Genomic DNA, 23901 nt, shown 5'->3' on the forward strand with positions numbered 1-23901 from the left:
CTTGAGTTCACATCCCCCAATGCCAAGAAAATGGACTGGATATTCTGGGATGTAATTCAGCATCTTCCCTGCCTGAAGCTAGATTGCTTTGCATGGAATTATTTAATCATTGTATTAGAATTCAAATTGCCAACAGGGTGGATTAGTTTTGTAATCAGCAGGTTAGAATCAAATTACACAGGATAGGTTACCTTCTTCTGCTATAATGCTTATAATTGAGCTCCAGGGAAAAAGTCAGACACATTTGTAGAAATCCACCACAGGTCTCAGGCTGGTTTATGTCTGCTTAGCATGCTGGCTACTATGCAGGCCATTCCCAGGCTGTCCCTTCATAACTTTGGCTGCAGAGCTGACCTTGGAATGAAGCACCTCAGGTTCGTCTGTAAATTTAATACCTAGTTTCCACATTGTCACCATTAATACAATGCCTGACTACTACATATGTATGCTAATTGGTGTCCTGAAATTTAATTAATTAGCTTCTTGTATGTTGAGCATACCTGATGTTTCTACGTAACATCTACCGTTAAGTGCTTTGGATAGGAAAAGTGGTAAAATTAGAGTCATTGGTAGGTGGAAAGGTGGTAACAGATTAAATAAATATCTGTGTGATAACGCACACTGGAGGGACTGATTTCACCCACGAATAGTCAAGATAGGGCGCTAGTTTTCCAGGGCCCTGCTTGATTGTGTGCAAACCCAGAAAAAATGTTCCTGCTACTTGCGCAGCTGTTAGCAAAATTAATTTTGCTATAGCAATAGGAAGTTATAGATGTGTTGTAACACACTATTTTGCTGGGAAAAAAAAAAAGTATACATACCAAATGAAAGCTAACAGACATAGGAATAGACAGCAAAGTCCTTACAGGTATGGCATCAAATCTATACTTAGTTGCTGTCACAAAATTTGACATGCTTTTGAGCTACTAGGCTCCTTTTACCCTCCCAGTGTCACTTAAAAACTGAGGGCTTTGGGCCCATTGGAATAACTCCAGCACCAGCTGTCAAACTTACCTTTTTACATTATGACTTGTCAGAATCCAGGAAGAAAAAGAAAAAAAAGGTATGTTAGACAAGCAGAGTTTTGGTGTGTTTTTTTTTCCTCTCTAATTAAGCTCTTTTTTCTTCAAGCCTTTTAATATCCCCTTTACATACTGGTGAAACAACTCAGTGAAAGGAATTGCCACCAAACTAACAATAATATATTTTGAGAAATATTTTCAGCAAGGCCTAAACAATGATTTCTACATACTTTATCTAGTTCAGTAAAATCTTTTACAAGCCTATTGACATCTCCATTTCAGAATTGATAACTTGCATTTATTTGAGTAGCATGAAATAAGCAAAGCAACACAAAGCACTGGAACAGATGAACTGTGTGTATTTTTATTTCTTGTGCCTTTCAGCTTCATGCTCATTTACTGTGGTAACTTGTTTCATAAAGTATTAAATAGAACAGTCTATAAATTCACCTGGACAATATGTAACTAGAGTTTATAGCAAATGAAAACTTTATTTCCATCATTGCTGCTATAAAGTTTCATAATTTCATGGATGTTACCTTATTTTTAGTATTTATTTGCATGTCTTTCCTTGTTTAAAAAAACACCCACAGGATCTGTGAAAGATGTCAGATTATCAACTCCCCATAAACATGTTTATTTTTATCCTCATGAATAAAGATTCAACGCACAAAATTCTATCACTTACTGGTGTACTTTATTATTTTTTTAAGTGTCACCTATTTCTTACTTCTTAATTACCATAATACTTTCTAAGAATGTAAAGACTTACACTTCATGGAAGCAAAGGTTTTATTTGTACCACCACGTCCAGTACAACAACTGCTCTTAACCTGCAAAAGCTGTATTAATTAAAAACAAAATGGAGCACTTTATCTGTACAGCATCAGAAGAAATCAGCAGAAAGAGTGAGAACTCTGTGGATTTTTACATCTCAGCTAGAGGATGGAGGAAGATGTGAAAGTGAGAAAATTCTGTGCTTGGCTTTAAGAAGCAGCATTTGGACTTTATGCAACAGACCAATACTAGAAACTAAAAGTACTGCGGAGAGCTATTGAAAGATGCTTGGCATCGTTAAACATGTTATTTGTACTTTAATCTATTACTCTCTGGTCCAATTGAGCTTGATAAATGCTTCCTTTGATTTCCTTAACAAATGACAGAACCTGTAGTAACTCAATCCTTAACACTGTAAATCACTGTTAAAATACAAAAGGCATAATGAAACAGGATTTGAAAGACCAAGCTGTGATTTTCGTTCTTGACTCAGTACTCACAGGCGTAAACTCTATTAGCTGCTCTTCACTATGGCAATATCAATGATTTGTTTCAATCATGTTTTGTTCCCGTATTTTAGAAATACCAGTGGATCAGAGAAAGTGTATACCTGACAGTGTATGGAGTGATTGGAAGAGGCATCACCAGCTGTGCTATGGTAAAAAAAAAAAAAAAAAAAGATTGAATCCAGTAACAGGGCAAATCCCTTTCTATCTGAGGACTTCTTGCATTTCCACATCTGCTGCATGTTGACCCTAAATTTAAAAAAATGACAAAAAAAAAAAAAGCATTACCTGTCAGGAATAATAATCAAACCTTTTGCCTTACACTGCAGATGATAAAAGCTGTCACTTGAAGCGAACAGGGAACTTGCATCAAAATCAGATGTGTTATATGAAATGCTTGAGTGTTAACAGAAGCACCAGCCTCAGTTGTGCTTATATTGCCTCATGTCTTCAGCAAGTGGGTTCCAGACAGAGCTGGGAAAGAAGAGCAGTTAATCACTTTATTAAAGCTGTTGTCAAGCAGCAGCCTTCCTGCCACCACTATTAAGGCTACCAGGTGCAGAAACTGACCAGCTGCCAAGCTGACGGCCAGCTGTGCGAGGGCCGTGCCCCTCAGAGCCCTTCCAGCACCGCTCAGACCAGCTGCTTGCCGCTTCGGTGCCTGCCAGCCGGGCCCGGGGCCACCCCCCAGGAAACGAGACCAGAGCTACGCTTTGCTACGGCTTTATTCGGGTCCGAGCCGCGCCCGGGGCCGGCCCCCTTCCCTCCTCGTCCCGCAGCAGGTCGGTGCGGAGGCGAGGGGGCCGTGCCCGGCGGCCAGGCGCTACCTCCCGGCGGCCGGCCGGTAGTGCAGCTCCCGCTCCAGCTGCTCGGCCGTCAGCGTCCCGGCGATGGCGGCGCAGCCGGGGTTGAACACGGAGTAGGCGCTCAGCTCGCCCGGCCGCCGCTCGCCGGGGCCGCGGGTGCCGGCGTACATCCAGTACAGGAGGGAGACGACGAAGAAGGGCAGCCCCAGCTCCAGCTCGGCGAACAGCGCCAGCAGCACGGCCCACAGCAGCACCTTCAGCGCCAGCACCAGCAGCGGCCGCGCCGGCTCCGTCGCCGCTGGGACGGGACGGGGCTGTGGAGGCAGCAGCGAGGCGCGGCGTCAGGCACCGGCCCGCCGCCGCTACCACCGCACGCCCCCTACCCGCCCACCACTGCGCTCACCTGGCCGCCGCGTTCCGGGCCATCCGAGGCCTCCGGAGCCGCGACCTTTCCCGGCGGCTCCTCGGAGAGCGGCGGGAGGCGGGCGGCAGCGGAGCTTGTGGTGGTGCCGCGGGCGGCCCGAAAGCGGGCAAGGCGCTGCTCCACGGCAGCCGACATGGCCGCCCCGCGGCTGCGCAAAGGAGGGGCAGCGGCCGCGCCTGTGACGCCTCAGCGGAGAGCGGGCGGGGCACGGGTGGGGGGTCGTGCGCGCCGCCCTGCGGGCCGGCCGGAGTGGGGAGTCAAATTGCGGGGTCTCCCAGCGCTGTGAAAACCAAATTTCGGAGGTTTTAGGCCTCTGAAAACACGGGGAGACGGCCAGATGGGTAGTCGCGCCTTTCCGTGCAGAATGGGTAGCAGAGCCCACTACGTAGCTCTGAAGAAAAGTTGGACGTGACTGAAAGCCTCCCCTTTTTCTTTCCTTTTTTATTTTTAAATCTTAAAGAGTAACGTCAACACCAAAAAGAAAAGGAAACAGAGGGAAGAAAGCATAGGGTGACCAAAGGATGCACAGGGAGAATGAGATGTTAGCTGCTGTGGTGACTCCAGTGTTTGTATTGATGCCTGAACGGCCATTTTGTGAAAACACTGGGCAGCACCAGAAGGGACGGCAACATGGCGGACACACGTGTTGGGCCCTGCACGAAGCCTTGCTCATTTGGCCTGTCCAAGGTGGCTGCTGCTCTCAGGGAGGCTGAGAGGCACCGGGGATGACCCAGCACCACCCTGCTTCTGGCCGTGGAGAAAGACATGATGGCCAAGTGAGCAGGGCCCCACAGAAGTAGGCTCTGCACGGTGGCACATCCAGACAGGCCCATCCTTCTCTCTTTTTAACCAAAAAATTAAACTCAAGAGAAGCAGCTCTGTCACATTGTCTTTCAGCTATCATTACAGCTAAGAAATAGAAATTTATTTACAGGAGCTTGCTCTTAGCCTCCAGAGTAAAGCATTTATCACTTTCCAGCAGTAATAGCTACCAATGAGACATCATTTTATCCTGCAGTGCTGTTTCCAGTCACTTATAGCTTTCTCAGAAGTGACCTTTAGGGCTGAATATCTCATGCATGTGTCAGCCTAGAAGTAAACATGAGAAGTCTAATAAAAAAACAATTTGGGTGTTCTTAAGTTATCTTAATGTGGAAAATTTTATTTTATTTTTTTTCCAACTAAATCATTTTTCAAATGCCTATTTTATGCTTGGTTACAAAATAACTTTTCTTTCAACCTTCAGATTTTGAAAAAAGTGCCACAGTGAATGACATTTTTCTCTTTATTTGTGGAAATTTGATTTTGAAATCACAATCCAAAATGTTTTAGGATATCCTACACACGACATTATTTGATTTTGATTTTTTTTCTTCCTCTTACACTACTGCTCATGAAAACAATGCCTCCAAGAAGTGATGGGTAATTCCACAATTTATGCTCTGCATGTGTCATTAGTCAAACTAATAGTTAAAGCTGAGTTTAATTTTATTCAAATTTTACTGTTTTATCATGTTTTTTTGCTAGCATGCAAATAGCTATTTTATAGCTTTGTTGGGCTACCTATATTACTGTGTATTGTTAGAAAGCACGTAAGAGTGTCATGAATCATGCCTTTGAAGTGTAAGTGCACTACAGTAACATCATCCGTAAATGAGTGTTACACAGCAGACAAATACCTAAACAAATTTTATACATAGGGTCTTAAATGACTTCAGCAGATCATTTTTGTAATGAACAGCTTAATTGCATAGATACTTAGGGTTTTTTGTTTGTTTAACACACCATCTGGACAATTTATTCCCGACTCCAATGCTTACATGGGTTCAGGACAGTTCAGCAAGCCCTATCTTTGTATCCTCAGCTAGTGACTGGAAGGGCAGGAGAGTGCATTGAACATTGGAGGAACAATTCTTTGGGGTGTTTGATTTGCTTAGTGCCTTTCTCCCTATGTATAAGAAAAACAAATTAACCGTAGGCTTTTGTAGTGTGTAGCGTTTAGGCAAGCTAGACACTCGCAAATCTACGGGCCCCGATGGGATGCACCAGAGGGCGCTGGGGGAGTTGGCGGATGTGATTGCTGGGCCACTTTCCATCATCTATCAGCAGTCATGGTCATCTAGAGAAGTCCCGGATGACTGGAGACTTGCTAATGTGACACCCATCTATAAGAAGGGTCGTAAGGAGGACCTGAGGAACTACAGGCCTATGAGCCTGACTTTGGTGGCAGGAAAGGTGATGGAACAGGTCATCTTGAGTGCAATTACACAGCATATGCAGGACAACCAGGGGATCAGGCCCAGTCAGCATGGGTTCATGAAAGGCAAGTCCTGCCTGAGCAACCTCATCTTTTTCTATGACCAGGTGACCTCGCTGGTGGATGAGGGGAAGGCTGTTGACGTAGTCTACCTAGACTTCAGCAAGGCCTTTGACATGGTGTCCCATAGTATTCTCCTAGAGAAGCTGGAGGCCCATGGCTTGGACAGGTACACTCTTTGCTGGGTTAAAAAGTGGCTGGATGGCCAAGCCCAGACAGTAGAGGTAAATGGAGTGAAATCCATCTGGCACCAGGTTACCAGTAGTGTTCCCCAGGGGTCGGTGTTGGGGCCCATTCTCTTTAGTGTCTTTATTGATGACTTGGATGAGGGAATTGAGGGCACCCTCAGTAAGTTTGCAGATGACACCAAGTTGGGGGGAAGTGTTGATCTTCTGGAGGGTAGGAAGGCCCTGCAGAGCGACCTGGACAGGATGGATCGATGGGCAGAGGCCAATGGGATGAGGTTCAACATGGCTAAGTGCCTAGTCCTGCACTTTGGCCACAACAACCCCATGAAATGCTACAGGCTTGGGGTAGAGTGGCTGGAAAGCTATGCAGAAGAAAGGGATCTGGGGGTGTTGGTCAACACTTGCCTGAACATGAGCCAGCAGTGTGTGTGGGTAGCCAAGAAGGCCAACAGCATCCTGGCTCTTATCAGGAATAGTGTAGCCAGCAGGACCAGGGAGGTGATCATCCCCCTGTACTCTGCTCTGGTGAGGCTGCACCTCGAGTACGGTGTTCAGTTTTGGGCCCTTCACTTCAAGAAAGACATTTAGGCTCTGGAACGTGTCCAGAGAAGGGCTACAGAGCTGGTGAAGGGCCTGGAACACAAGTGCCATGAGGAGCAGCTGAATGAACTGGGGTTGTTTAGTCTGGAGAAGAGAATGCTCAGGGGAGACCTTGTTCCTCTCTACAACTACCTGAAAGGAAGGTGTGGGGAGCTGGGGGTCAGCCTCTTCTCGCAGATAACTAGTGATAGGACTAGAGGGAATGGCCTCAAGTTGTACCGGGGGACGTTTAAGTTGGAAATGAGGAGACATTTATTCTCAGAAAGAGCAGTCAGGCACTGGAACGGGTTGTCTAGAGAGGTGGTGGAGTCACCGTCCCTGGGGGGTTTAAGGAGAGGTTGGACGTGGTGCTTAGGGACATGGTTTAGTGGGTGACATTGGTCGTAGAGCAATGGTTGGACCAGATGATCTTGAAGGTCTTTTCCACACTTAATGATTCTATGATACTAATGTTGTGAGACAAGTCTTGCACCCATGTGCAGCAGCTAAGTAAATGTTTAATCAAAAATTTGAGGTGCTATTGATAGATCTCTAATGCTTTGTTCTTGATAACTGAAATTCTAGATCTTCCCATCAACTTGCAATTCTTTTGGGTTGGTTTTATGCTAAATCATAATTGCCATATATATATATATGTATAATGCAAAGCCCTTCTGCATCTCTGTCAGGAAAAAAAAATGTTATTCTTTATAAATTTCTAACACACCAATTCTGCCTTTTCCTTTACCCCAGCTACCAACTTTTCATTACATTTTAATATTTATGGTATAAAAGAATCTTTGCCCATTCAGCGTCTTCCTCTCAGCCAATTAGCATGAGCTTAAGGGATCACCTTTTCAGTAGCTGGGAACTGCCAAACCATTAGCAACTGTGGAGATTGCAAGACTGACTGCAAGTCAGCAAGAGAACAGGAGACGAAGTGGCTGGTGAAAGAAGTGACAAAACTAGAAAACTGCCAAAGCTATGTCCAGAGTGCACTATTTTTTTATTTTTGCATGGGGCAACTGCAGAATTTTTCTAAATTTTCAAGCTTCTCCGCTCCTTCTAGCTCCTTCAGAAAGCAAGAAAACTGAAAACTAATTTGGGGAAATATTTTACATGACAGAAGGCATTAGAACTCTTTGTGGCAAAGTATAAATCCAACGGAGTTGATAAGAGCTAAGTGTTGATAGCAACATTTGGATCCCGTGGCACCCTTTTCCTTTGGCACTGCAACAGACTATCACCAGCACATCTTGGCATCGGCAGCCTGTTTATTCAATAGTACAGGCTCAGGGCCTTTGCCTAATGTTTTGGAGTGTTGCTTCTTACTTCTTACAGCTGCGGTTATCTCTTTGAGTCAAGTTCATGCACGCCAGCTTTTTCAGATATATCAACAGTAATCAAGTGACATTAATTCTCTTGATGGATTAATATAATTCATTGACAGGAGCTTTCTTCTTCATGATATAAGCATCCACACAACACACTGACTTGCTAAGTGCCATAAATGCAGACAGAAGGGCAACCCATTATTAATATAATGACCTAACTTAATTAGTTCAATGGAGCTGAGGGAGCATTAGCTTTAGTTGTTGAGGACTTGGGGAACATGTATAAAGTAGACTGGAGTGCACAGACTCATGCTTGTCTAATTCCATACAGAGCTTTCTGCATATCCATTTACTAATCATTTCTAAGCTGTGGATTAGAGATGATTCCTTTGTAAAAAAATAGACACTAATTTTACTTCCTAAAATAGCAGTATGAGGGTACTTTGCATTTAGACTTAAAGGAAATATGTCTGTCTTTTTATTTAATCAGTTTAGGTTCTGAATTGCAAATTTCCACATCTGCATGGTTTCAAAATGTGTGCACTTGTGTATTCAACAGTGCATACTAAAAGGAGCTGAGATATTAGCACTTGCATTACTGCTTTGTATGCCAAAATGCTCTATATTTAAACACATTAAAATATGGGCATAGCAGAATTATTAATGTTTCCATCACAACTATCTGAAATGTTCCTTATCATTTCATGGGAAGCTTCCATTTGAAGAAATGAACACAGTAAATATCCCTTACTATTACAATGTCAACTGTAGATTGGAGATATTTAGTGAAGTTGTTGTAACAGAAAAGGGAGATAAACTATTCTATTACATTTAGAAGATTACAGCCAATGAGCATTCTAGTGAGGACTGCCTCGTTACATTCACAACTTTTATTTAATTCAAAAGGGAACGTTTGAAAATTGTTATAAAGCTTCAAAAGAGCATAATATTGCCTTTTGATTTTTATCATATAACAGATAGATTGGGAAAAAATGCAGCTGCTGCCTGAAGTTCCCTATTACTCACTTAAGTGATAGGAACCCACGTCTTCTGTCTGTCAATATCGATATGTTGGGTTTAACCACTGTACTCTTCTCAAGGCTTCTTTCTTAAACAGCAACAACCACAAAACTTTGTAAATTAACTATCAAAGAAATATGTCAGACTTTCACTTTGGAGGGAAGGGTGATTTTTTTTGTTTTTTATGTTACCACAATGGTCCATAATGAGAACTCCTGGATGCTGCCTCAGTCCAGTTAACTAGCAGCATTATCCTCATGTTACAGACAGGGAAAATAAAATAAGAGAACCTCAGATAACATCTTAAAACCAGTTCTAGCCCCAAGTTCTGGTTCAACACCTGTTTCCTACAAGTCCATTGGAGTTTAAAGCATAGAAAATGCTACACAGCAGAAGATGGATAAAGACTGAGGAAGGTAAAAATGTAATACATTAACTCCCTACACACGTACACACTCAGTCTTCAGAAGTCTTTCATTAAGAATACACCATAAACTTTAACAGTCGCATTGGCTGCTTGTTTCATACAGCCACTTCCATGAAAGCACAAAGAGCAGCAGAGCACTGACAGATTTGATTTTTAGAGGATCAGAATGCTCAGAAAGTCTTTGCAACATTTTCTCCTGCCTTTCCATCACTGCCTCGTCTGATCGGTCAGATCATCATCATCCAAAACACTGTTCTGTCATCACATTTGGCAATGTACATTCCAGCCAGCTGGTTGAAGCCTCAGGCTCTTGCTGATAGATTTACCTGTAAGCAATCCAAATGTGGGTGAGGCTGCACCTGCAACCCTGAGATAGGTATACCAGGCATTAGGGCTTAATGCTGTTTCTTAATTCCCACAAATTATTCAGCACAACACAAGATGAAGGAGGAAGACATCATGGCAATCCTATTCCTCCTTGGCTCTAAATGAAAGAAATGATCTTACCTAAACCAAAATAGACACAGACACAGACACAGATTTCTAGGTTGGAAGAGACCTCAAGATCACCTAGTCCAACCTCCGACCTAACACTAAGTACTCCACTAAACCATATCGCTAAGCTCTACATCTAAACGTCTTTTAAAGACCTCCAGGGATGGTGACTCCACCACCTCCCTGGGCAGCCCGTTCCAATGCTTAATAACCCTTTCGGTAAAGAAGTACTTCCTAACATCCAACCTAAAACTCCCCTGTCGCAACTTTCGCCCATTCCCCCTCGTCCTGTCACCAGGCACGTGGGAGAACAGACCAACCCCCACCTCACTACAGCCTCCTTTAAGGTAACTGTAGAGAGCGATAAGGTCGCCCCTGAGCCTCCTCTTCTCCAGGCTGAACAAGCCCAGCTCCCTCAGCTGCTCCTCGTAAGACTTGTTCTCCAGACCCCTCACCAGCTTGGTCGCCCTTCTCTGGACTCGCTCGAGCACGTCCATGTCCTTCCTGTAGCGAGGGGCCCAAAACTGAACACAGTACTCAAGGTGCGGCCTCACCAGAGCCGAGTACAGGGGCACAATCACTTCCCTAGACCTGCTGGCCACACTGCTTCTTATACAGGCCAGGATGCTGTTGGCCTTCTTGGCCACCTGAGCACACTGCTGGCTCATATTCAGCCGACTATCAACCAATACTCCCAGGTCCTTCTCGGCCAGGCAGCTTTCCAGCCACTCATCTCCCAGCCTGTAGCTCTGCTTGGGGTTGTTGCGCCCCAGGTGCAGGACCCAGCACGTGGCCTTGTTGAACTTCATACAGTTGACCTCAGCCCATCGGTCCAGCCTATCCAGATCCTCCTGCAGAGCCTTCCTGCCCTCGAGCAGATCGACACACGCACTTAGCTTGGTGTCATCTGCAAACTTACTGAGGGTGCACTGGACGCCCTCATCCAGATCATCGATAAAGATATTAAAGAGGACCGGCCCCAGTACCGAGCCCTGGGGGACACCACTTGTGACCAGCCTCCAACCAGATTTGACTCCATTCACCACAACTCTCTGGGCCCGGCTATCCAGCCAGTTTCTAACCCAGCGAAGCGTACGCCAGTCCAAGCCCTGAGCAGCCAGTTTCTTGAGGAGAATGTTGTGGGGAATGGTGTCAAAAGCCTTACTGAGGTCAAGGTAAACCACATCCACAGCCCTTCCCTCATCCACCAAGCGCGTCACTTTGTCATAGAAGGAGATCAGGTTCGTCAAGCAGGACCTGCCTTTCATAAACCCATGCTGACTGGGCCTGATCGCCTGCTTGCCCTGCAAGTGCCGCGTGATGACCCTCAAGATAATCTGCTCCATGAGCTTTCCTGGCACTGAGGTCAAACTGACAGGCCTATAGTTCCCCGGGTCTGCCCTCCGGCCCTTCTTATAGATGGGTGTCACATTGGCTAGCCGCCAGTCAACTGGGACCTCCCCCGATAGCCAGGACTGCCGATAAATGATGGAAAGCGGCTCGGCCAGCTCCTCCACCAGTTCTTTCAGTATCCTCGGGTGCATCCCATCCGGCCCCATCGACTTGCGCACATCCAAGCTCCTTAGCAGGTTGCCAACCATTTCCTCATGAATAGCGAAGGCCACATCCTGCTCCCCATCCCCTTCCACCAGCAGTTGTATGTGTACATCTCCACATAACGTACAGGACACAAATCCAACCTATTACATCTGACAAACTATCAGATTGCTCTGAAATACTACCACTTTACTCTTTTTGCCAATTTCTACTTATTGTCAACTTGTCTTAGCCCCAACACTTGCACTGGATTTTGGAATATTTATGATGATTACCACCAGAAGTGAAACTCCTCTGTCAGATGGCAGCTAGTAGATGACAAAAGGTTAAGGGTAAAGCCTTCCCTATTCTTTTCAAAAACGTGAATAAACTAGCAAATCCACCAAGAGAACAGCAAGACCTAGGAAAACACATTTCCAAATTGCTATTTAAATGCATGATATATATTTTCTTCCAAAATAAGCTAGAGAATAGTCTTATTTACAGTATTTTTCATGCCAATATTTGTTCTAATAAATGGAATAAAAGTTTAGAAACAGACCAATGTGAGACAAATTGGAAAAAGAAAAGTAAGAACTAAGTAAGTCTTAATTCCATAAAAGACAAAGAAAGGGAGCTTTTACTAACTGCTGAAAGCTAGTAAAAGGTGATTTTACCTATTGATACAGATTAATAACTTTTTGAATTAAATACATTGCCAACCCTGTATTCCTGTGTATTCCTGTATTGGAAAAAACAACAACAACAACAACAAAAATCTATGCCATATTCCAGAATCCAGTATGTAATGCAGGAGCCTACCTTCAACATCTTCAGAAATGTAAAATCCTCAGCATGCCACCAGTTACCACTTTCTCTTTGGGTTATTTCCGCGGCTTGGGCTGGAAACAATGCAGTTGTCTGCAGAACCATAACAAGCGCCACATCAGTCAGAGACGCAGTAGCAGTCTCCCCTGATCAGGACTCAAAATCTCAGGCATAAAGCAAGTAAGGTGAACTAGGTGAATCCACAGGCTGAAGGGGAAGAACAAGGGAATGTGTGTGGGAACTGCAGAGGCAAGAACAGAGACACTCCAGTGGGTCTGAGAGAAATGGAGACACCAAATGAGACCCTCAGCTTTCCTGAATTGATGAGGCCCTGTGATGTGCAATCCTGACCCCACTGAAGTCAGTGGGAACTTCGCCAGGGCTACATTGGGGTTGAGATTAAATCTCCTGACAGACTGAACTGAGCTCATACCTCACTTTCTGCTTGATGAGACCTGCAGGCATCCCACAAACTTGCTTCACTCTAATTTTATTTCCCTTAAATAGATAGATAGATAGATAGACAGATAAATAAATATAAGACTTTAATATTTTTTGTTTGTTTGTTTTAACATGACAGATACAGCCAATTTACTCTATTTATTGTACTGTAAGTATTCCCCACAAATCTTATGCCTTATGCATGCATGGTTTTAATAAGATGAATGCCATGGAGAAGACAATTAAGACCTAAGTAAGGTTAGTGTCTTACATAGTGCATTGTAAAGGCAACCTGGAATAGGGCTGAGTCTCCAAATTTAGAACACGTAGAGGTCAGAGATGGCTCTAGCTGATTAGAATGTGGGGCACTCATTCTGCCTCCAGTGGGCCTAGAGACAAACCCTGGGTTGTGTTTTGGTATTTTGGAGCTGATCCTGGAAGACATTCACCATTGCACCCCCAGCATCAAGGTCAGCACATAACCTCACACCCAGTCTGCCTATTTACTTCAATCAAACCGGACCGTACTTCGCTTAACTGGGGCCTCACTGGCCACACTTTGATTAGTCAGAGGAATTTAACTAGACACAAGCAAAATTCTCTACATTTTATTTCTGTAAAATCAAAGTGCTTGTTGTAGAGCCTTCACATTTATAAGTTGTGTTCTGGCCTTAAATACATACTAGTGTGTATTTTCATTCTCCATCAGTGGTCTCTAACTCCATTATTCAAGATTATTGAGAGTAACTACACAAGGGGTAAGAGATCCATGGATTCAATGATGACACCATAAAACAAAGAAGAAATTATAGCACCCTCTGCTGTCATTTTATGTGATTACTTTGAGGATTTCTGTCTTAAACTCAGCAGTTTTATGTTGGCTTTAGAAAAGCAAACAGAATATTTGGTTCAATATTTTTATTCATGTTAGAAAAACTGTGACTGCCTTGTGATTTATTTCTCTTTTATTCTTTTGTGAATGTGCAATATTTTACTATCCAGATTAGTCTATCATTTGGGATCTAAATAGAACAGGAATTTTAAATCCATGCCATCTGCTTATGTGAGATAAGATTCACCTTTCAAAATATACCAATTCTTTCAATAAGTATGTTTTTTCTCACATAGACACTGAATTTCAACCTGTATTTTTTAAAACCCAACCTCTGATTGACAACCTGAAGAGCTAGACAACTTTAATCCTCACTTCTTTAATTCATATAGCTAACATCGGTAAGCTGCACAATACGAGTTTAGATTACCTCTCCCTTTTCCCTGTTGCAGACAAATCCAATTCTGAGTCTGATTTTCCAAATACATATTTTTTGGGTTGACTATAGAAGCCTGAAGGGATTTAATTCCAGGATCAGGGACTGAAATACAACTTACATTGGATGAATACTCATTCTGTCTGTCTCTCTCATTCTGTTTTCTTTTCTGGGGTGGACATATATTTGTGGTTCTAGGGTAAATAAATTGAAAATAAAATGACATTTATGGAGACTCTTCCTTTATGCTTTAATGGGGATGTATTTTTTTGCTGTAGAACTCATCTGATAGATCTCAATTTGTTTTTCCTATAATTCATTCATGTGTGAACAGAGGGAAATATATTGGGTTTATATTACTGAGATCTGCACAAAGCATCTGTGTCTCCAGACCGTGGGATACTGTAAAGGGAGCTCTGGACCTTTACCAAGAAAGTCCTTTTCTTTAGGAACTTTGTGCAGTGCATTGAGCCAAAAACGGATCGAGTCTTCCTGTATATTTAATGTCTCTTTCATTAAATGGATTTCAAAGTTCAATTTCAGGTTTTTCAGCTTTTGCTCTCCCTTTTTAGAGGACATTTGGTATTGACCTCTTTTTTTTTTCTTTTTTTCTTTTTTTTTTGCTTTTGCTTTTTTTTTTTTTTGTGTGTGTGTTCAGTATCAACATTTAAATTGAAGTTTGAGGGGAGATTCTCCTGTATTCATTAAAACAAACTGTTCTGCTTGTTGTGGTTTTAAAACACTGGGTATCAGTACTCTAATTCAGTACTCTGAATGAATCCTTCAACAAAAGTGATTTTAAGTATTAAGTACTGATCATATACTTGAAACAGAATAGTGACGTGCTTTAATGGTGGACTTGGCAGTTCTAAATTAAAGGTTGGACTAGATGATCTTAGACACCTTCTCCAGCTTAAATGATTCCATGATTCTAACAGAACAGAATGAATTATCCCAGCGTTGCTTTTGCTTTGTGTTGTTGTTGCCCAGATTTGTTAACATGCAACACCAGTGGTTAAAACAGGAAAACCGATGGGAGTCAACTGGAGAGAACCAACTAGGTTCTCAGTGGGCATCAGCTGGCGCACGGAAGTCTCTAGAGCTCTACAGCATCATGGCAGGCTGGCTCCCAGGTGAGGGTATGCGACAGCCCTGCCTTGGCCTCCCTGTGCTGCAGTGTGGACCAACAGTAAGAGCAGCAGGATCAGGGCCCGGGAACAACAAAGGCAAATGAAAGAAATTCTGGGGAAATTTCTGTACACAGCTCTCCATGTTCTTTGTTGCTAACATCCACCTCTCTACAAGTCTCTGTGCTATCACACCTGTCTATGACCACTAGATGGTAGCAAAAAGGCGTTATTGGGAGAGGAAGGGTTTCCTGTGCCAGGTGAACGGTCCCTTATCCAGCAGCACACCCGGCTATCTGCAAAGCAGACGTGCAGTCAAGCTGCTGCTGCTGGTGGCTAGGTGGAGGAGCAGCCCCGAGGAGCTTCACTTGTGGTCCTGGACTAGGCACTTGCTAAGACTAAATGCCTCTCAAACTTCAGGAAGGCGAGTTTTAGCAAAGGCTTTGCTTTTTCAGAATTACATAACAGGGAGAAGGGCATGCTTGGGGACTTTCTCATTGAAAGCATCACCAGAACTTGCAGAGTTATTCTCTGGTGCCGTGTTCCTCCAGCAGTACTGTCCAACACACCAGCTATCAAATGTGTGGAGGTTTCCATGGTCAGCTCATTTCTCCAGGGTCCTCTACATATGGTAAGGCCATACCTAGGGAAAGCCCTAGAGAAGGCCGAAGAGGAAAGTAAAGTAAAAGCAGTTCATGGTGTTCTGATGGCATCATTACTTCATTTTAAAAATGAATAATTAATAAATTAACTGAACTATCTGTAAGATAAAAGTGCAGGCAAAAGCTTAAAGATCCAAATAATGACCTCCTTCTGCTCCACATATGTACTAATGCTAGCACTAGAGCTTAGTAAAGAAAAAAAACTTTTGAAACCTCTCATTCCGTAGAAGTTTTCCACATGGGGACAAACTCAGTATTTTTGAAATGGAAGGTATGTGTTGTGGTGTGTGTTTTTTTGGGGGGGAAACAAACAATCAGAGAAAAAGAATTGCCTCAAACTAAGTAGGGCATTTGCATGGGAAATAAAATATAGAACAATAAAATAAAATAATAAATAAGATAAAATAAGATAAAATAAAATAAAATAAAATAAAATAAAATAAAATAAAATAAAACAAGAAAAACCTTCCACTCTAATCACAGTCCTGCTTGATTCAGGGCAGGTGTTGATTTCAATGGGCAGCTTTACCAGAGACACTGACCTCTACATCAGTGCTACTGGGTCACATCATGGCACCTAATAAAGCAGTCTCTCTACCCAGGCTCTGCTTATTTGCAGGTCTCCCTCAGCTTACTGATCTAAATTACCAGGCTACTGGAAACTTCTTCTGTTGAAACATTCTTGCAAGAAATTTGGATTCCAAAAAAGTGTCTTTTATTTGGAAAATTGCTTCAGGAACTCCTGACCACCTCTGTTCAATGGAGCAGGAAGGTCATGATTTCAGAGGAAAAAAGGCAAAGCTCAGCAAACTGCCTGACCTCCTCTTGTGCACACACAACATCCCAGCTCCTGCTGGAGTCCAGCTGAAAGGGTGGCAGCATGACTGTGCACTCATTTGGTACCAACCAAGAGGCACTGGGAAGGATGCAATTTGCTGTTGTTTTTTTTCCAGTCCCTCCTTGTTTAATCCTCACCAGACTGCAATTTAGTTTTCTTATTGTTCCACAACAAAAAGCAGAACAAGGAAAGAAAAACACACACATACACACACATACATAAAAAAAAAAAAAGACTAACTCTTTATTAAAGTGAATTGTTTCAAGAGCAAAAATTTGGAAAATGTCTTAGGTCAGACAGGACTAACTATATTAGATCTTCATTCTGGCATTACTGCAGGTTTGATTCACAGGCAAGGTACACATTCTTCCTGATGTTAGCAACATCCTAGAGGTAGTACTTTCACAAGGATAAATTGTTCAGCAATTTCTTCAATATATTAATCACAGACAAACTTTCTTGAATGTCAGGCAGTCTTGGACTTCTGCTATTTATCTTTTTATTTTTTATTATTATTTTTTAACAGACAATAAAAATAAATCCCTGGTTTATTTGCCCATTACTTAGCTTCATATCCTTTTCATATGACAAGTGTACCTCAGGACCCAATCCCTGTGGCACTTCCATTTCCTCATATAAATTGTTATTTGTCATAGTTCCTGCATTTAAGTTATAGCCCAGTCTTGTTCCATTTTTAGATTTCACCATAAAAGAATGCTTTAAATCAAGGTGAACACATTTCTGTAACTGTAGTGGACTTCACAAAGGCTTTTCCTGGTGTCAGATCTTCCCTAGTCTCTTGACAAATACTGTTGCTTTTTGTAGATGAAAGTTTTCCCACTAACAGGATATGTAGCCTTTCACCTCTAAGATGCTGTTTTGAATCCTGCCCTTCTCAGTTGCCAAACAAGTGTCAAAGAGCAGCAATTTAGATTACAAGAGCTGAAGGATCTTGATCTATTTTCCAGGGAAAAGATGTTTGCAAAACATGGAAGAAATGAATTTGTCCCCTTTCTTTTGAGACTGACCTTGCTAACCAAAGAGTTAACAGTCAGAAACTAAAAGAAGACTGGCTCAGTTATGAACTAAAGTGGACAGTCAGTAAGTCATGCAATGAAGGGGCTTACAGATTTAGCAGAACCTTTTCTAACTTTTAAAACTTAAGAGAATTAAAATAACATCTATCCTTCTAGGAAAAAAACCTAAGGGATATATGGTCAGGGAAAGGGGCCTGAGTCCAGAGACCAGAAGCATGCACTGCACCGACTATGCTAGCAGAAGCTTTGATACCTGCTTTTTCACCCTAACCAGCAAGAAGGGGCTTGAAACTGTCGCTTCTGACTTCCAAACTGTTTGCTGCCATGCTGATGCCTATCAGTGTTCTCTCCAAATCAGGGTTGGCATACAAGCAGAAGAAAAGGTTCCCTTTCTGCATGCCTGTATCACAACTATCCCATTGCTAAACAGAGATTCCTGTTCTTCATGGATGATGGTCCAGGAGCAGCAGTAGCAATAAACTCTCTTGCTCTGTATAATTGCGTTAACCTTGCTCAATCTATGACTGTGAGCTTGGAAACCCCAGCTGACCTCTTATTTTTTCCCATTGGATGGAAAAATTTTTATTCACAAATGTAACATAGCCTTGTTTATTGGATTCCCAGGGATTTGGGGTAAGCACAGAGTCTAGACAAATAGGCATGATGGTCCTGAGTGTAAAATGCAACATTTTTTGGGCACACTGTGCTGCCTGAGTAGGAGCAAGCAAACATCCTAAACAAAAGGGAGACCATAAGGAAAAGAAGGAGGACAATTAAAGTTTAATCCAAAGGTTTTGCACACAGAAAGAATTAAAACCAAAAACAAAACCCATACACCATGAATGGAGGCTGGTAAGAGAGAGCTGCTCTTTGCGTGTGACCTGTACTGTGCTGGGGCAATGCAGACAGTGCAGCTGGCTTTTGACAGTCCTCCTGTTACTGCTTGCAATCTCTACCTATTTTGGGGTGTAACAGAGGATGACAGCTCTTACTCAGACTTAGTTTTCAGTCATTTTCCATATTTTGCTCTCAAAAAAAAAAAAAATGTAATTTTGGTGCTGGCAGGTTTCTCCCTTTTCTTCCTGGTGAACGGTGAGGCAAAGAAACTGCTCTGTTTCCCAGCACTATCTAGCACTGGCATGAACAACTTCCCCTTGGCTTACGCAGTCCCTCACAGACCTTTTGTTCCTGACATACTTACAAAAAACCTGCTTTGTCTTCACAGACAGACTTCAACACTTGTTTGTCGCATCTTTGTCGCCTTCCTGACATTTCTGGTTTTTGTGACCATTTTTCCATCATTTTCCCATTTCTTTGGCTTTGTGATGTTGCCTTGATCCTGCTGATTTATATTCTTTACTGTGTCTTTATCTATCCCTCACCCCAACATTTAGATAACTGGCCATTTTTTGCTCATCAAATACTTCTGACTTGGCAATAAATATCTTCAAGTCCCTATTAGTTATTTAACTTTCCCACTCTAAGCCTATGCTATTCTTTGCTGTGCTAAGTGAAGTGCATAGCCCTCCCTCAAAAGGTCAATTAAAGTCATGTTTGTGCATATCAGGACAGAATTTGGCAACAAAAGCTTCAGTTTTCCCATGTTTTACTTTGCGGAAATTTAAAAATAGAAATATAAAAAGAAGTGAAGATTTTGCCCAAGTCACATTCCTAACCATATCAGGGATGTTTATTACTGTATGGATGTGCATATTCTCTTGTATTCACTATCCTGAAAGCTCTAGCTAGGTATTTCTCACAGGAGCAGGACGCATGAAGGCAGTGAGCATTTTCCTGAGTTCTGAGCATTCAGTTATCTGAAAACCTGAGCTTGGTTGCCTTGAAAATATTTGGAAGCTAAAGGGAACAATATGTGTTTGGGTAGATACTTGTATATGTATACACATAGAGTAATTTTACTATAGAACAGAGTTGAATTGAGAGCTTCAGTCCCTTGTTCTGTATTCCAGAAACAGCTTGCTGTGGGACACTTGAAACACTGGAAATGTAGAAGATGATTGCTATTCTAACATGAAGGACTGTAAGATCTTGAATTGAAAGATCCTATAAAAAGACAACAGGTGATTGATTAGTACTATGTTATCCTACTGCTACTGGGTTTAATGCAAGGAACAGATATAGTAGAAACCAAGATCTTGAATGTAGCTTTAGACAAGTAAATGTTTGGAGCTGCCATTCAGTCCAAACTTTCCTTCCTCTACTCACAAAAAATGTGGTATCCAAAGTATTTTAAGCCTGCTGGTGTTCTGTTCTAGAAAATTTGCCCATTGAACAAGGTCAGCTACTTCGTCTCTTAAAGCAACCTTAGCTGCTGCTGCAAAGGTTAGTCTTTAAATGAGAGAGCTGTTATCAGCTTTGAGCACATAAAAATAGTAATAACTTCTACCGCCTAGTCATAAACAAAAAAGTACAGGATGAAATGGTTGCTCACCATGCAAACATATATATTGGCATCCTAAACTGTGCCTAAAAAATTAACCTGCTGGATAGAACAAGATGTCCACAGGAGACAGGAGGATATTCACTGAAGAGGGACAAGCAAGTCTTGAAATTCATCTTCAGGGGAAATTGTTTGATTTTCTTATTTTTAATTACTGCTGCATCAAGTAGATAAATTTTCCATTCTAAGCAACATAACATCCATTGTTTTGCTTTTTACTCTAAAACAAAACAAAACAGTAGGTGTCTTGCCTGAATTGCTTAGGAAATTAAATACGTCGTAGATACAATACCACCTGCAATTTTTTTCAATACTGGATGCCATTTTATTTAACAGAACAGCGGTTAGGGCAAATAATTAAGGCCAAGAGGATATGAGAGCCTTAACAGTTGGTTAAGAAAATGTTGTAAGATCAACAAGATAGACCTCAGGCTGCTGGATTAATTGAGTCCCATTGGAGAGTTTCTTACTCCATATCCAGTAATCACATACCATCTGAAGGCAAACCTTTATTTTTGTGCTCTGGGCCATGGAAAAATAAAAAGTTTGCAATATTTTTTGTATTACTTTACCTGTAGAAGTGCTTTGCTGAGGTCACATACATGAATCTAAGTAATTTTTCATCAACATTCTGCCCAGGAGTCTATACTCCTTTATACACCACCGACAGCTCCCAAACTAGTTACTTACAGGGCACATACACAGGCTAACCTTCTCAGATAAAAGATTTCCTGTTTTGTTCACTTTCTTGCTCTACTTTTACAAATGGTCTGTTTTAAATTGCCAGCATTGAAATGCGGAACATAGCTGAAACAAACAGAGATATAAAAAACAGGCTAATGATAAAGAAGGCCTCCTCGTACAGTCACTGCAATGTCTGTAGGTGCAGCCTAAGTGGGAACTGCCCAGTGCCCTGACAAGAGAAATACATTGTTTTCGAGAAGAGTTTATACTTGCTGGAGCATGCATTACAGAGGCATTTCTTCCTATCCAGATTTTAGTAAATGTTTCCAAACCACACTACTGTAAAAGAATACAGATTAATTTTAAACAATGCACAGTATCTTGTTATATCATGCACATTTTTTTAAAAAAAAAGAAGTTAAAAAACGTATTAATAGTTTTTTCAAGGCCATGATGATACTCTCTCACATGACCCAATAGCAAGTTAGCAGGCCACATTTTCAATTATTGCATTTCATACAGATTTAGTAATTTCTGTAAAATTCATTTTAAAGACTCATTAAAGCACACTCAGACTTTGCTAATAAGAAGTATTTCATCTGTTAGTAGAAGTGTAGTGTTTTTTGCACCTGCAGTAATGACAAACGATATGGGAGTGTGCAGAAACCTGGATGAAATTGTTCTTATCTCCTGCTACCATGGTTTATATTTAGAAACACACACACACACAAAAATCATGATCAGGGCCATTGTTATAATTCTGAACTGTGCTCTGCATGTTTGAACACGTGTTCAAAGCCCAAGTTTACCTAAAAGAAGCAGTCAACCAAAGATCAAACATTCCCTTGCAGGGAACGTGAAGCACCGAGAACTTTGGACTCGGTGAGTTTGAGTTTCTGCTGCGTTGCTTGGTGTGCCACCTCCACAGCACGAGTGAAGGAGAGGATGGTGAGAGGGTTTTTCAGGTGACTCCTGGTGGTCTGAGCAAGTGGAAGGGGCAGAGAGGAGGTACAAGGAGGTGGGTCTAGATGCCTCTTGTCCCTGAGTCATCTCTGAGTCCTGCTTGTGTCTAAGTGCGAAGGGTGGATGAGGAGGAACAAGAATTTCCCATTGGTAATCACACTCTGTCCTAAGCCAAAGGTCCCCATAAAATCCTTCCATTTCAAATTCTTAGTTGTGACCTCAAAACCCACCCTAGAACCTTTTACCACTACCTTCTCGCTCTTCCCCGCATACAGAGTCCTCTGTCCTGCTCCCAGATTCTCTTCCAGCTAACCCCACCCCATACACACACTTGCTGTTATCTGCAGCTCCTCTTCCACTTATGTCCCTGCCTCTCAGAACACAAAACACACTGCAGCTTTTTCATTCTTCCTGCTCAGCTTTGGTGATGTCCCCATCTCTGCCATGCTCTTCCCCCGTAGCTGGGTGGTCAGCCAAAGCCTCTCCCTTTCTTGGCTGACCTTGCAGGAGAAAAGGAAGGGATCAGCTCTCCTCCTTTAGCCATGATTTCAAAATCTGAGCCTGCACTTATCAGACATCAATTAAAATAAAACAGTATTTAAAAGAAAACACTAGGGTGAGGAAGAGGATGTAGGGGTAGTCATATTTATCAAGAAAGGTATTTGCAGTACAGGTCTCTGCCCTAATTCATTATAGGAGTGGAGGGTGGGTAAGGGAATTCACCTAGAGGAAGAAGAAGGGCAGAAAACTTCAGAGGTCAGAGGTCTCCTAAGACAGTCCCTGGAACAACTGAAGGGCACCAGAGCAGAACTTACCTTTCTCCTCAGATCTGCATTACACCTGTGGTCTCCTTCACATCCAGAGAAGCACAGCCCAAGCTGTCCCACAAGTGGCACATTTGAGCTCCATCTCTAGATAGAAAGAAATGGGGCCCTAGACCCCCAAGTTCTTGGGAACAGAATGAAGCAAGCCATCAGAGACCTAACTGAACCGACAGGGAAAAATTCCTGGTTTGGATTTTGAGAATATTGCAAAACAGGCAATAAAATTTTCCCCAGAGCTATGTATGAACAACTCTACTGCAGCAGCACAGTGTTATTTGCAGGACATTAGGATATTATGATAGATAGTAACAGGAAAATTCTTTCACATATATTGTTGCAAAATGGCACTGAGCACGAATATATCCTTGAACATTTTTCCACCGCTGACAGTGACTAATCCTGTGCAGTTTTAGCCAAACTTTCTCAGAATACCAGGCAGTGCAGAAGAGCAAAGAAGAGAGACCATTGCACAAATTACTGGGTGGCTGTTACCAAGGACAGTTGGCATGAGAGGCTAAAACCCAGTCTCTTTGCTGCTTGAACAGAATTTCTTGACAATGTAAAAGTCTTCCCTTACAGAATACAGAAGCTATTCAGGATGGCTGAAGTGTTGGTTTTGCTGACAACAGCCATCCAAATTGTGGAGGAAGAACAAAACAACTCCCTTATCAAAATATTGTAAAGAGCACTACTTTAACACATACATCAACTTAGATGTTGCAAACATTGCTTATTTGGGCACTGGAGTGCTGCTGAATTTTGTTTGTTTGTGTAAACTGATCATTTTCTCCATTATTCCTGAATATCTGAATCTTCCTCCTGGTTCCTTTCTTCCCTGTTCTGCTGAAGAAAGCAAACACAGGATGCAAAGCAAAATGTCAATATCTGAATACGGTAGCCCTTTGGAAAATTTCAAGTGCCTATTCAAATCCAGGGATTGCTAACCCTTCTCACAGAGCTCTATCAGAGTTTGCAATGAAAACAGCAGCAATAAAGATAAACATTATCAGCACTGTAATTCATCTTTCTTAAACATACTGTTTGCAGTGCGCATAATGTGTGCATACAAACTACTGTGTATGTAGCATGTACCATGCATGCTACCGTTTTGGAAGGTATCAGAGAGCTGGGACTGGCAGGTGCAGTTACATACCTCCTTCAGATAGAGAAAAGGCAAAATGTTTAACAGGGCCCTTTGTAAGCACAACATTTCTAAGTAGAAACAATCTTGCATAATGTACGTGTTTCTTGTTGCAAACCTGCTACACACCATGCCCAAATGGAGCTGTGAACCAGGTAGAGTTACTGTGAGCAAAAGTATCAGAAATCAAAATCTC

At 42.3% G+C, this 23901-nt stretch overlaps 1 protein-coding gene and 1 long non-coding RNA gene across 2 annotated transcripts; both read right to left on the minus strand.

Moving 5' to 3' along the window:
• Positions 1-3012: 3012 nt before the first annotated feature.
• On the minus strand, positions 3013-3721 carry SAYSD1 (SAYSVFN motif domain containing 1). Its single transcript, XM_035562845.2, has 2 exons — positions 3515-3721; positions 3013-3425 (listed from the first exon to the last, which is right to left on the minus strand). The coding sequence occupies exons 1-2, from the start codon at positions 3668-3670 to the stop codon at positions 3129-3131; spliced, it is 453 nt and encodes a 150-aa protein (XP_035418738.1). The 5' UTR covers positions 3671-3721; the 3' UTR covers positions 3013-3128.
• A 2-nt stretch (positions 3722-3723) lies between these two features.
• On the minus strand, positions 3724-22653 carry LOC118255225 (uncharacterized). The gene is made up of 3 exons (XR_004780907.2): positions 22556-22653; positions 12254-12352; positions 3724-3815 (listed from the first exon to the last, which is right to left on the minus strand). It is a non-coding gene; the product is annotated as an uncharacterized LOC118255225 (long non-coding RNA).
• Positions 22654-23901: the final 1248 nt, after the last annotated feature.

Source organism: Cygnus atratus, chromosome 3, assembly GCF_013377495.2.
Source record: "Cygnus atratus isolate AKBS03 ecotype Queensland, Australia chromosome 3, CAtr_DNAZoo_HiC_assembly, whole genome shotgun sequence".
NCBI lineage: Eukaryota > Metazoa > Chordata > Aves > Anseriformes > Anatidae > Cygnus > Cygnus atratus.

Coding starts and splice junctions, on each gene's coding strand:
- SAYSD1 (XM_035562845.2), bottom strand. CDS start 3,670: ATGTCGGCTGCCGTGGAGCAGCGCCTTGCCCGCTTTCGGGCCGCCCGC. Junction 3,426..3,514: donor GCCCGGAACGCGGCGGCCAG/GTGAGCGCAGTG, acceptor CTGCCTCCACAG/CCCCGTCCCGTCCCAGCGGC.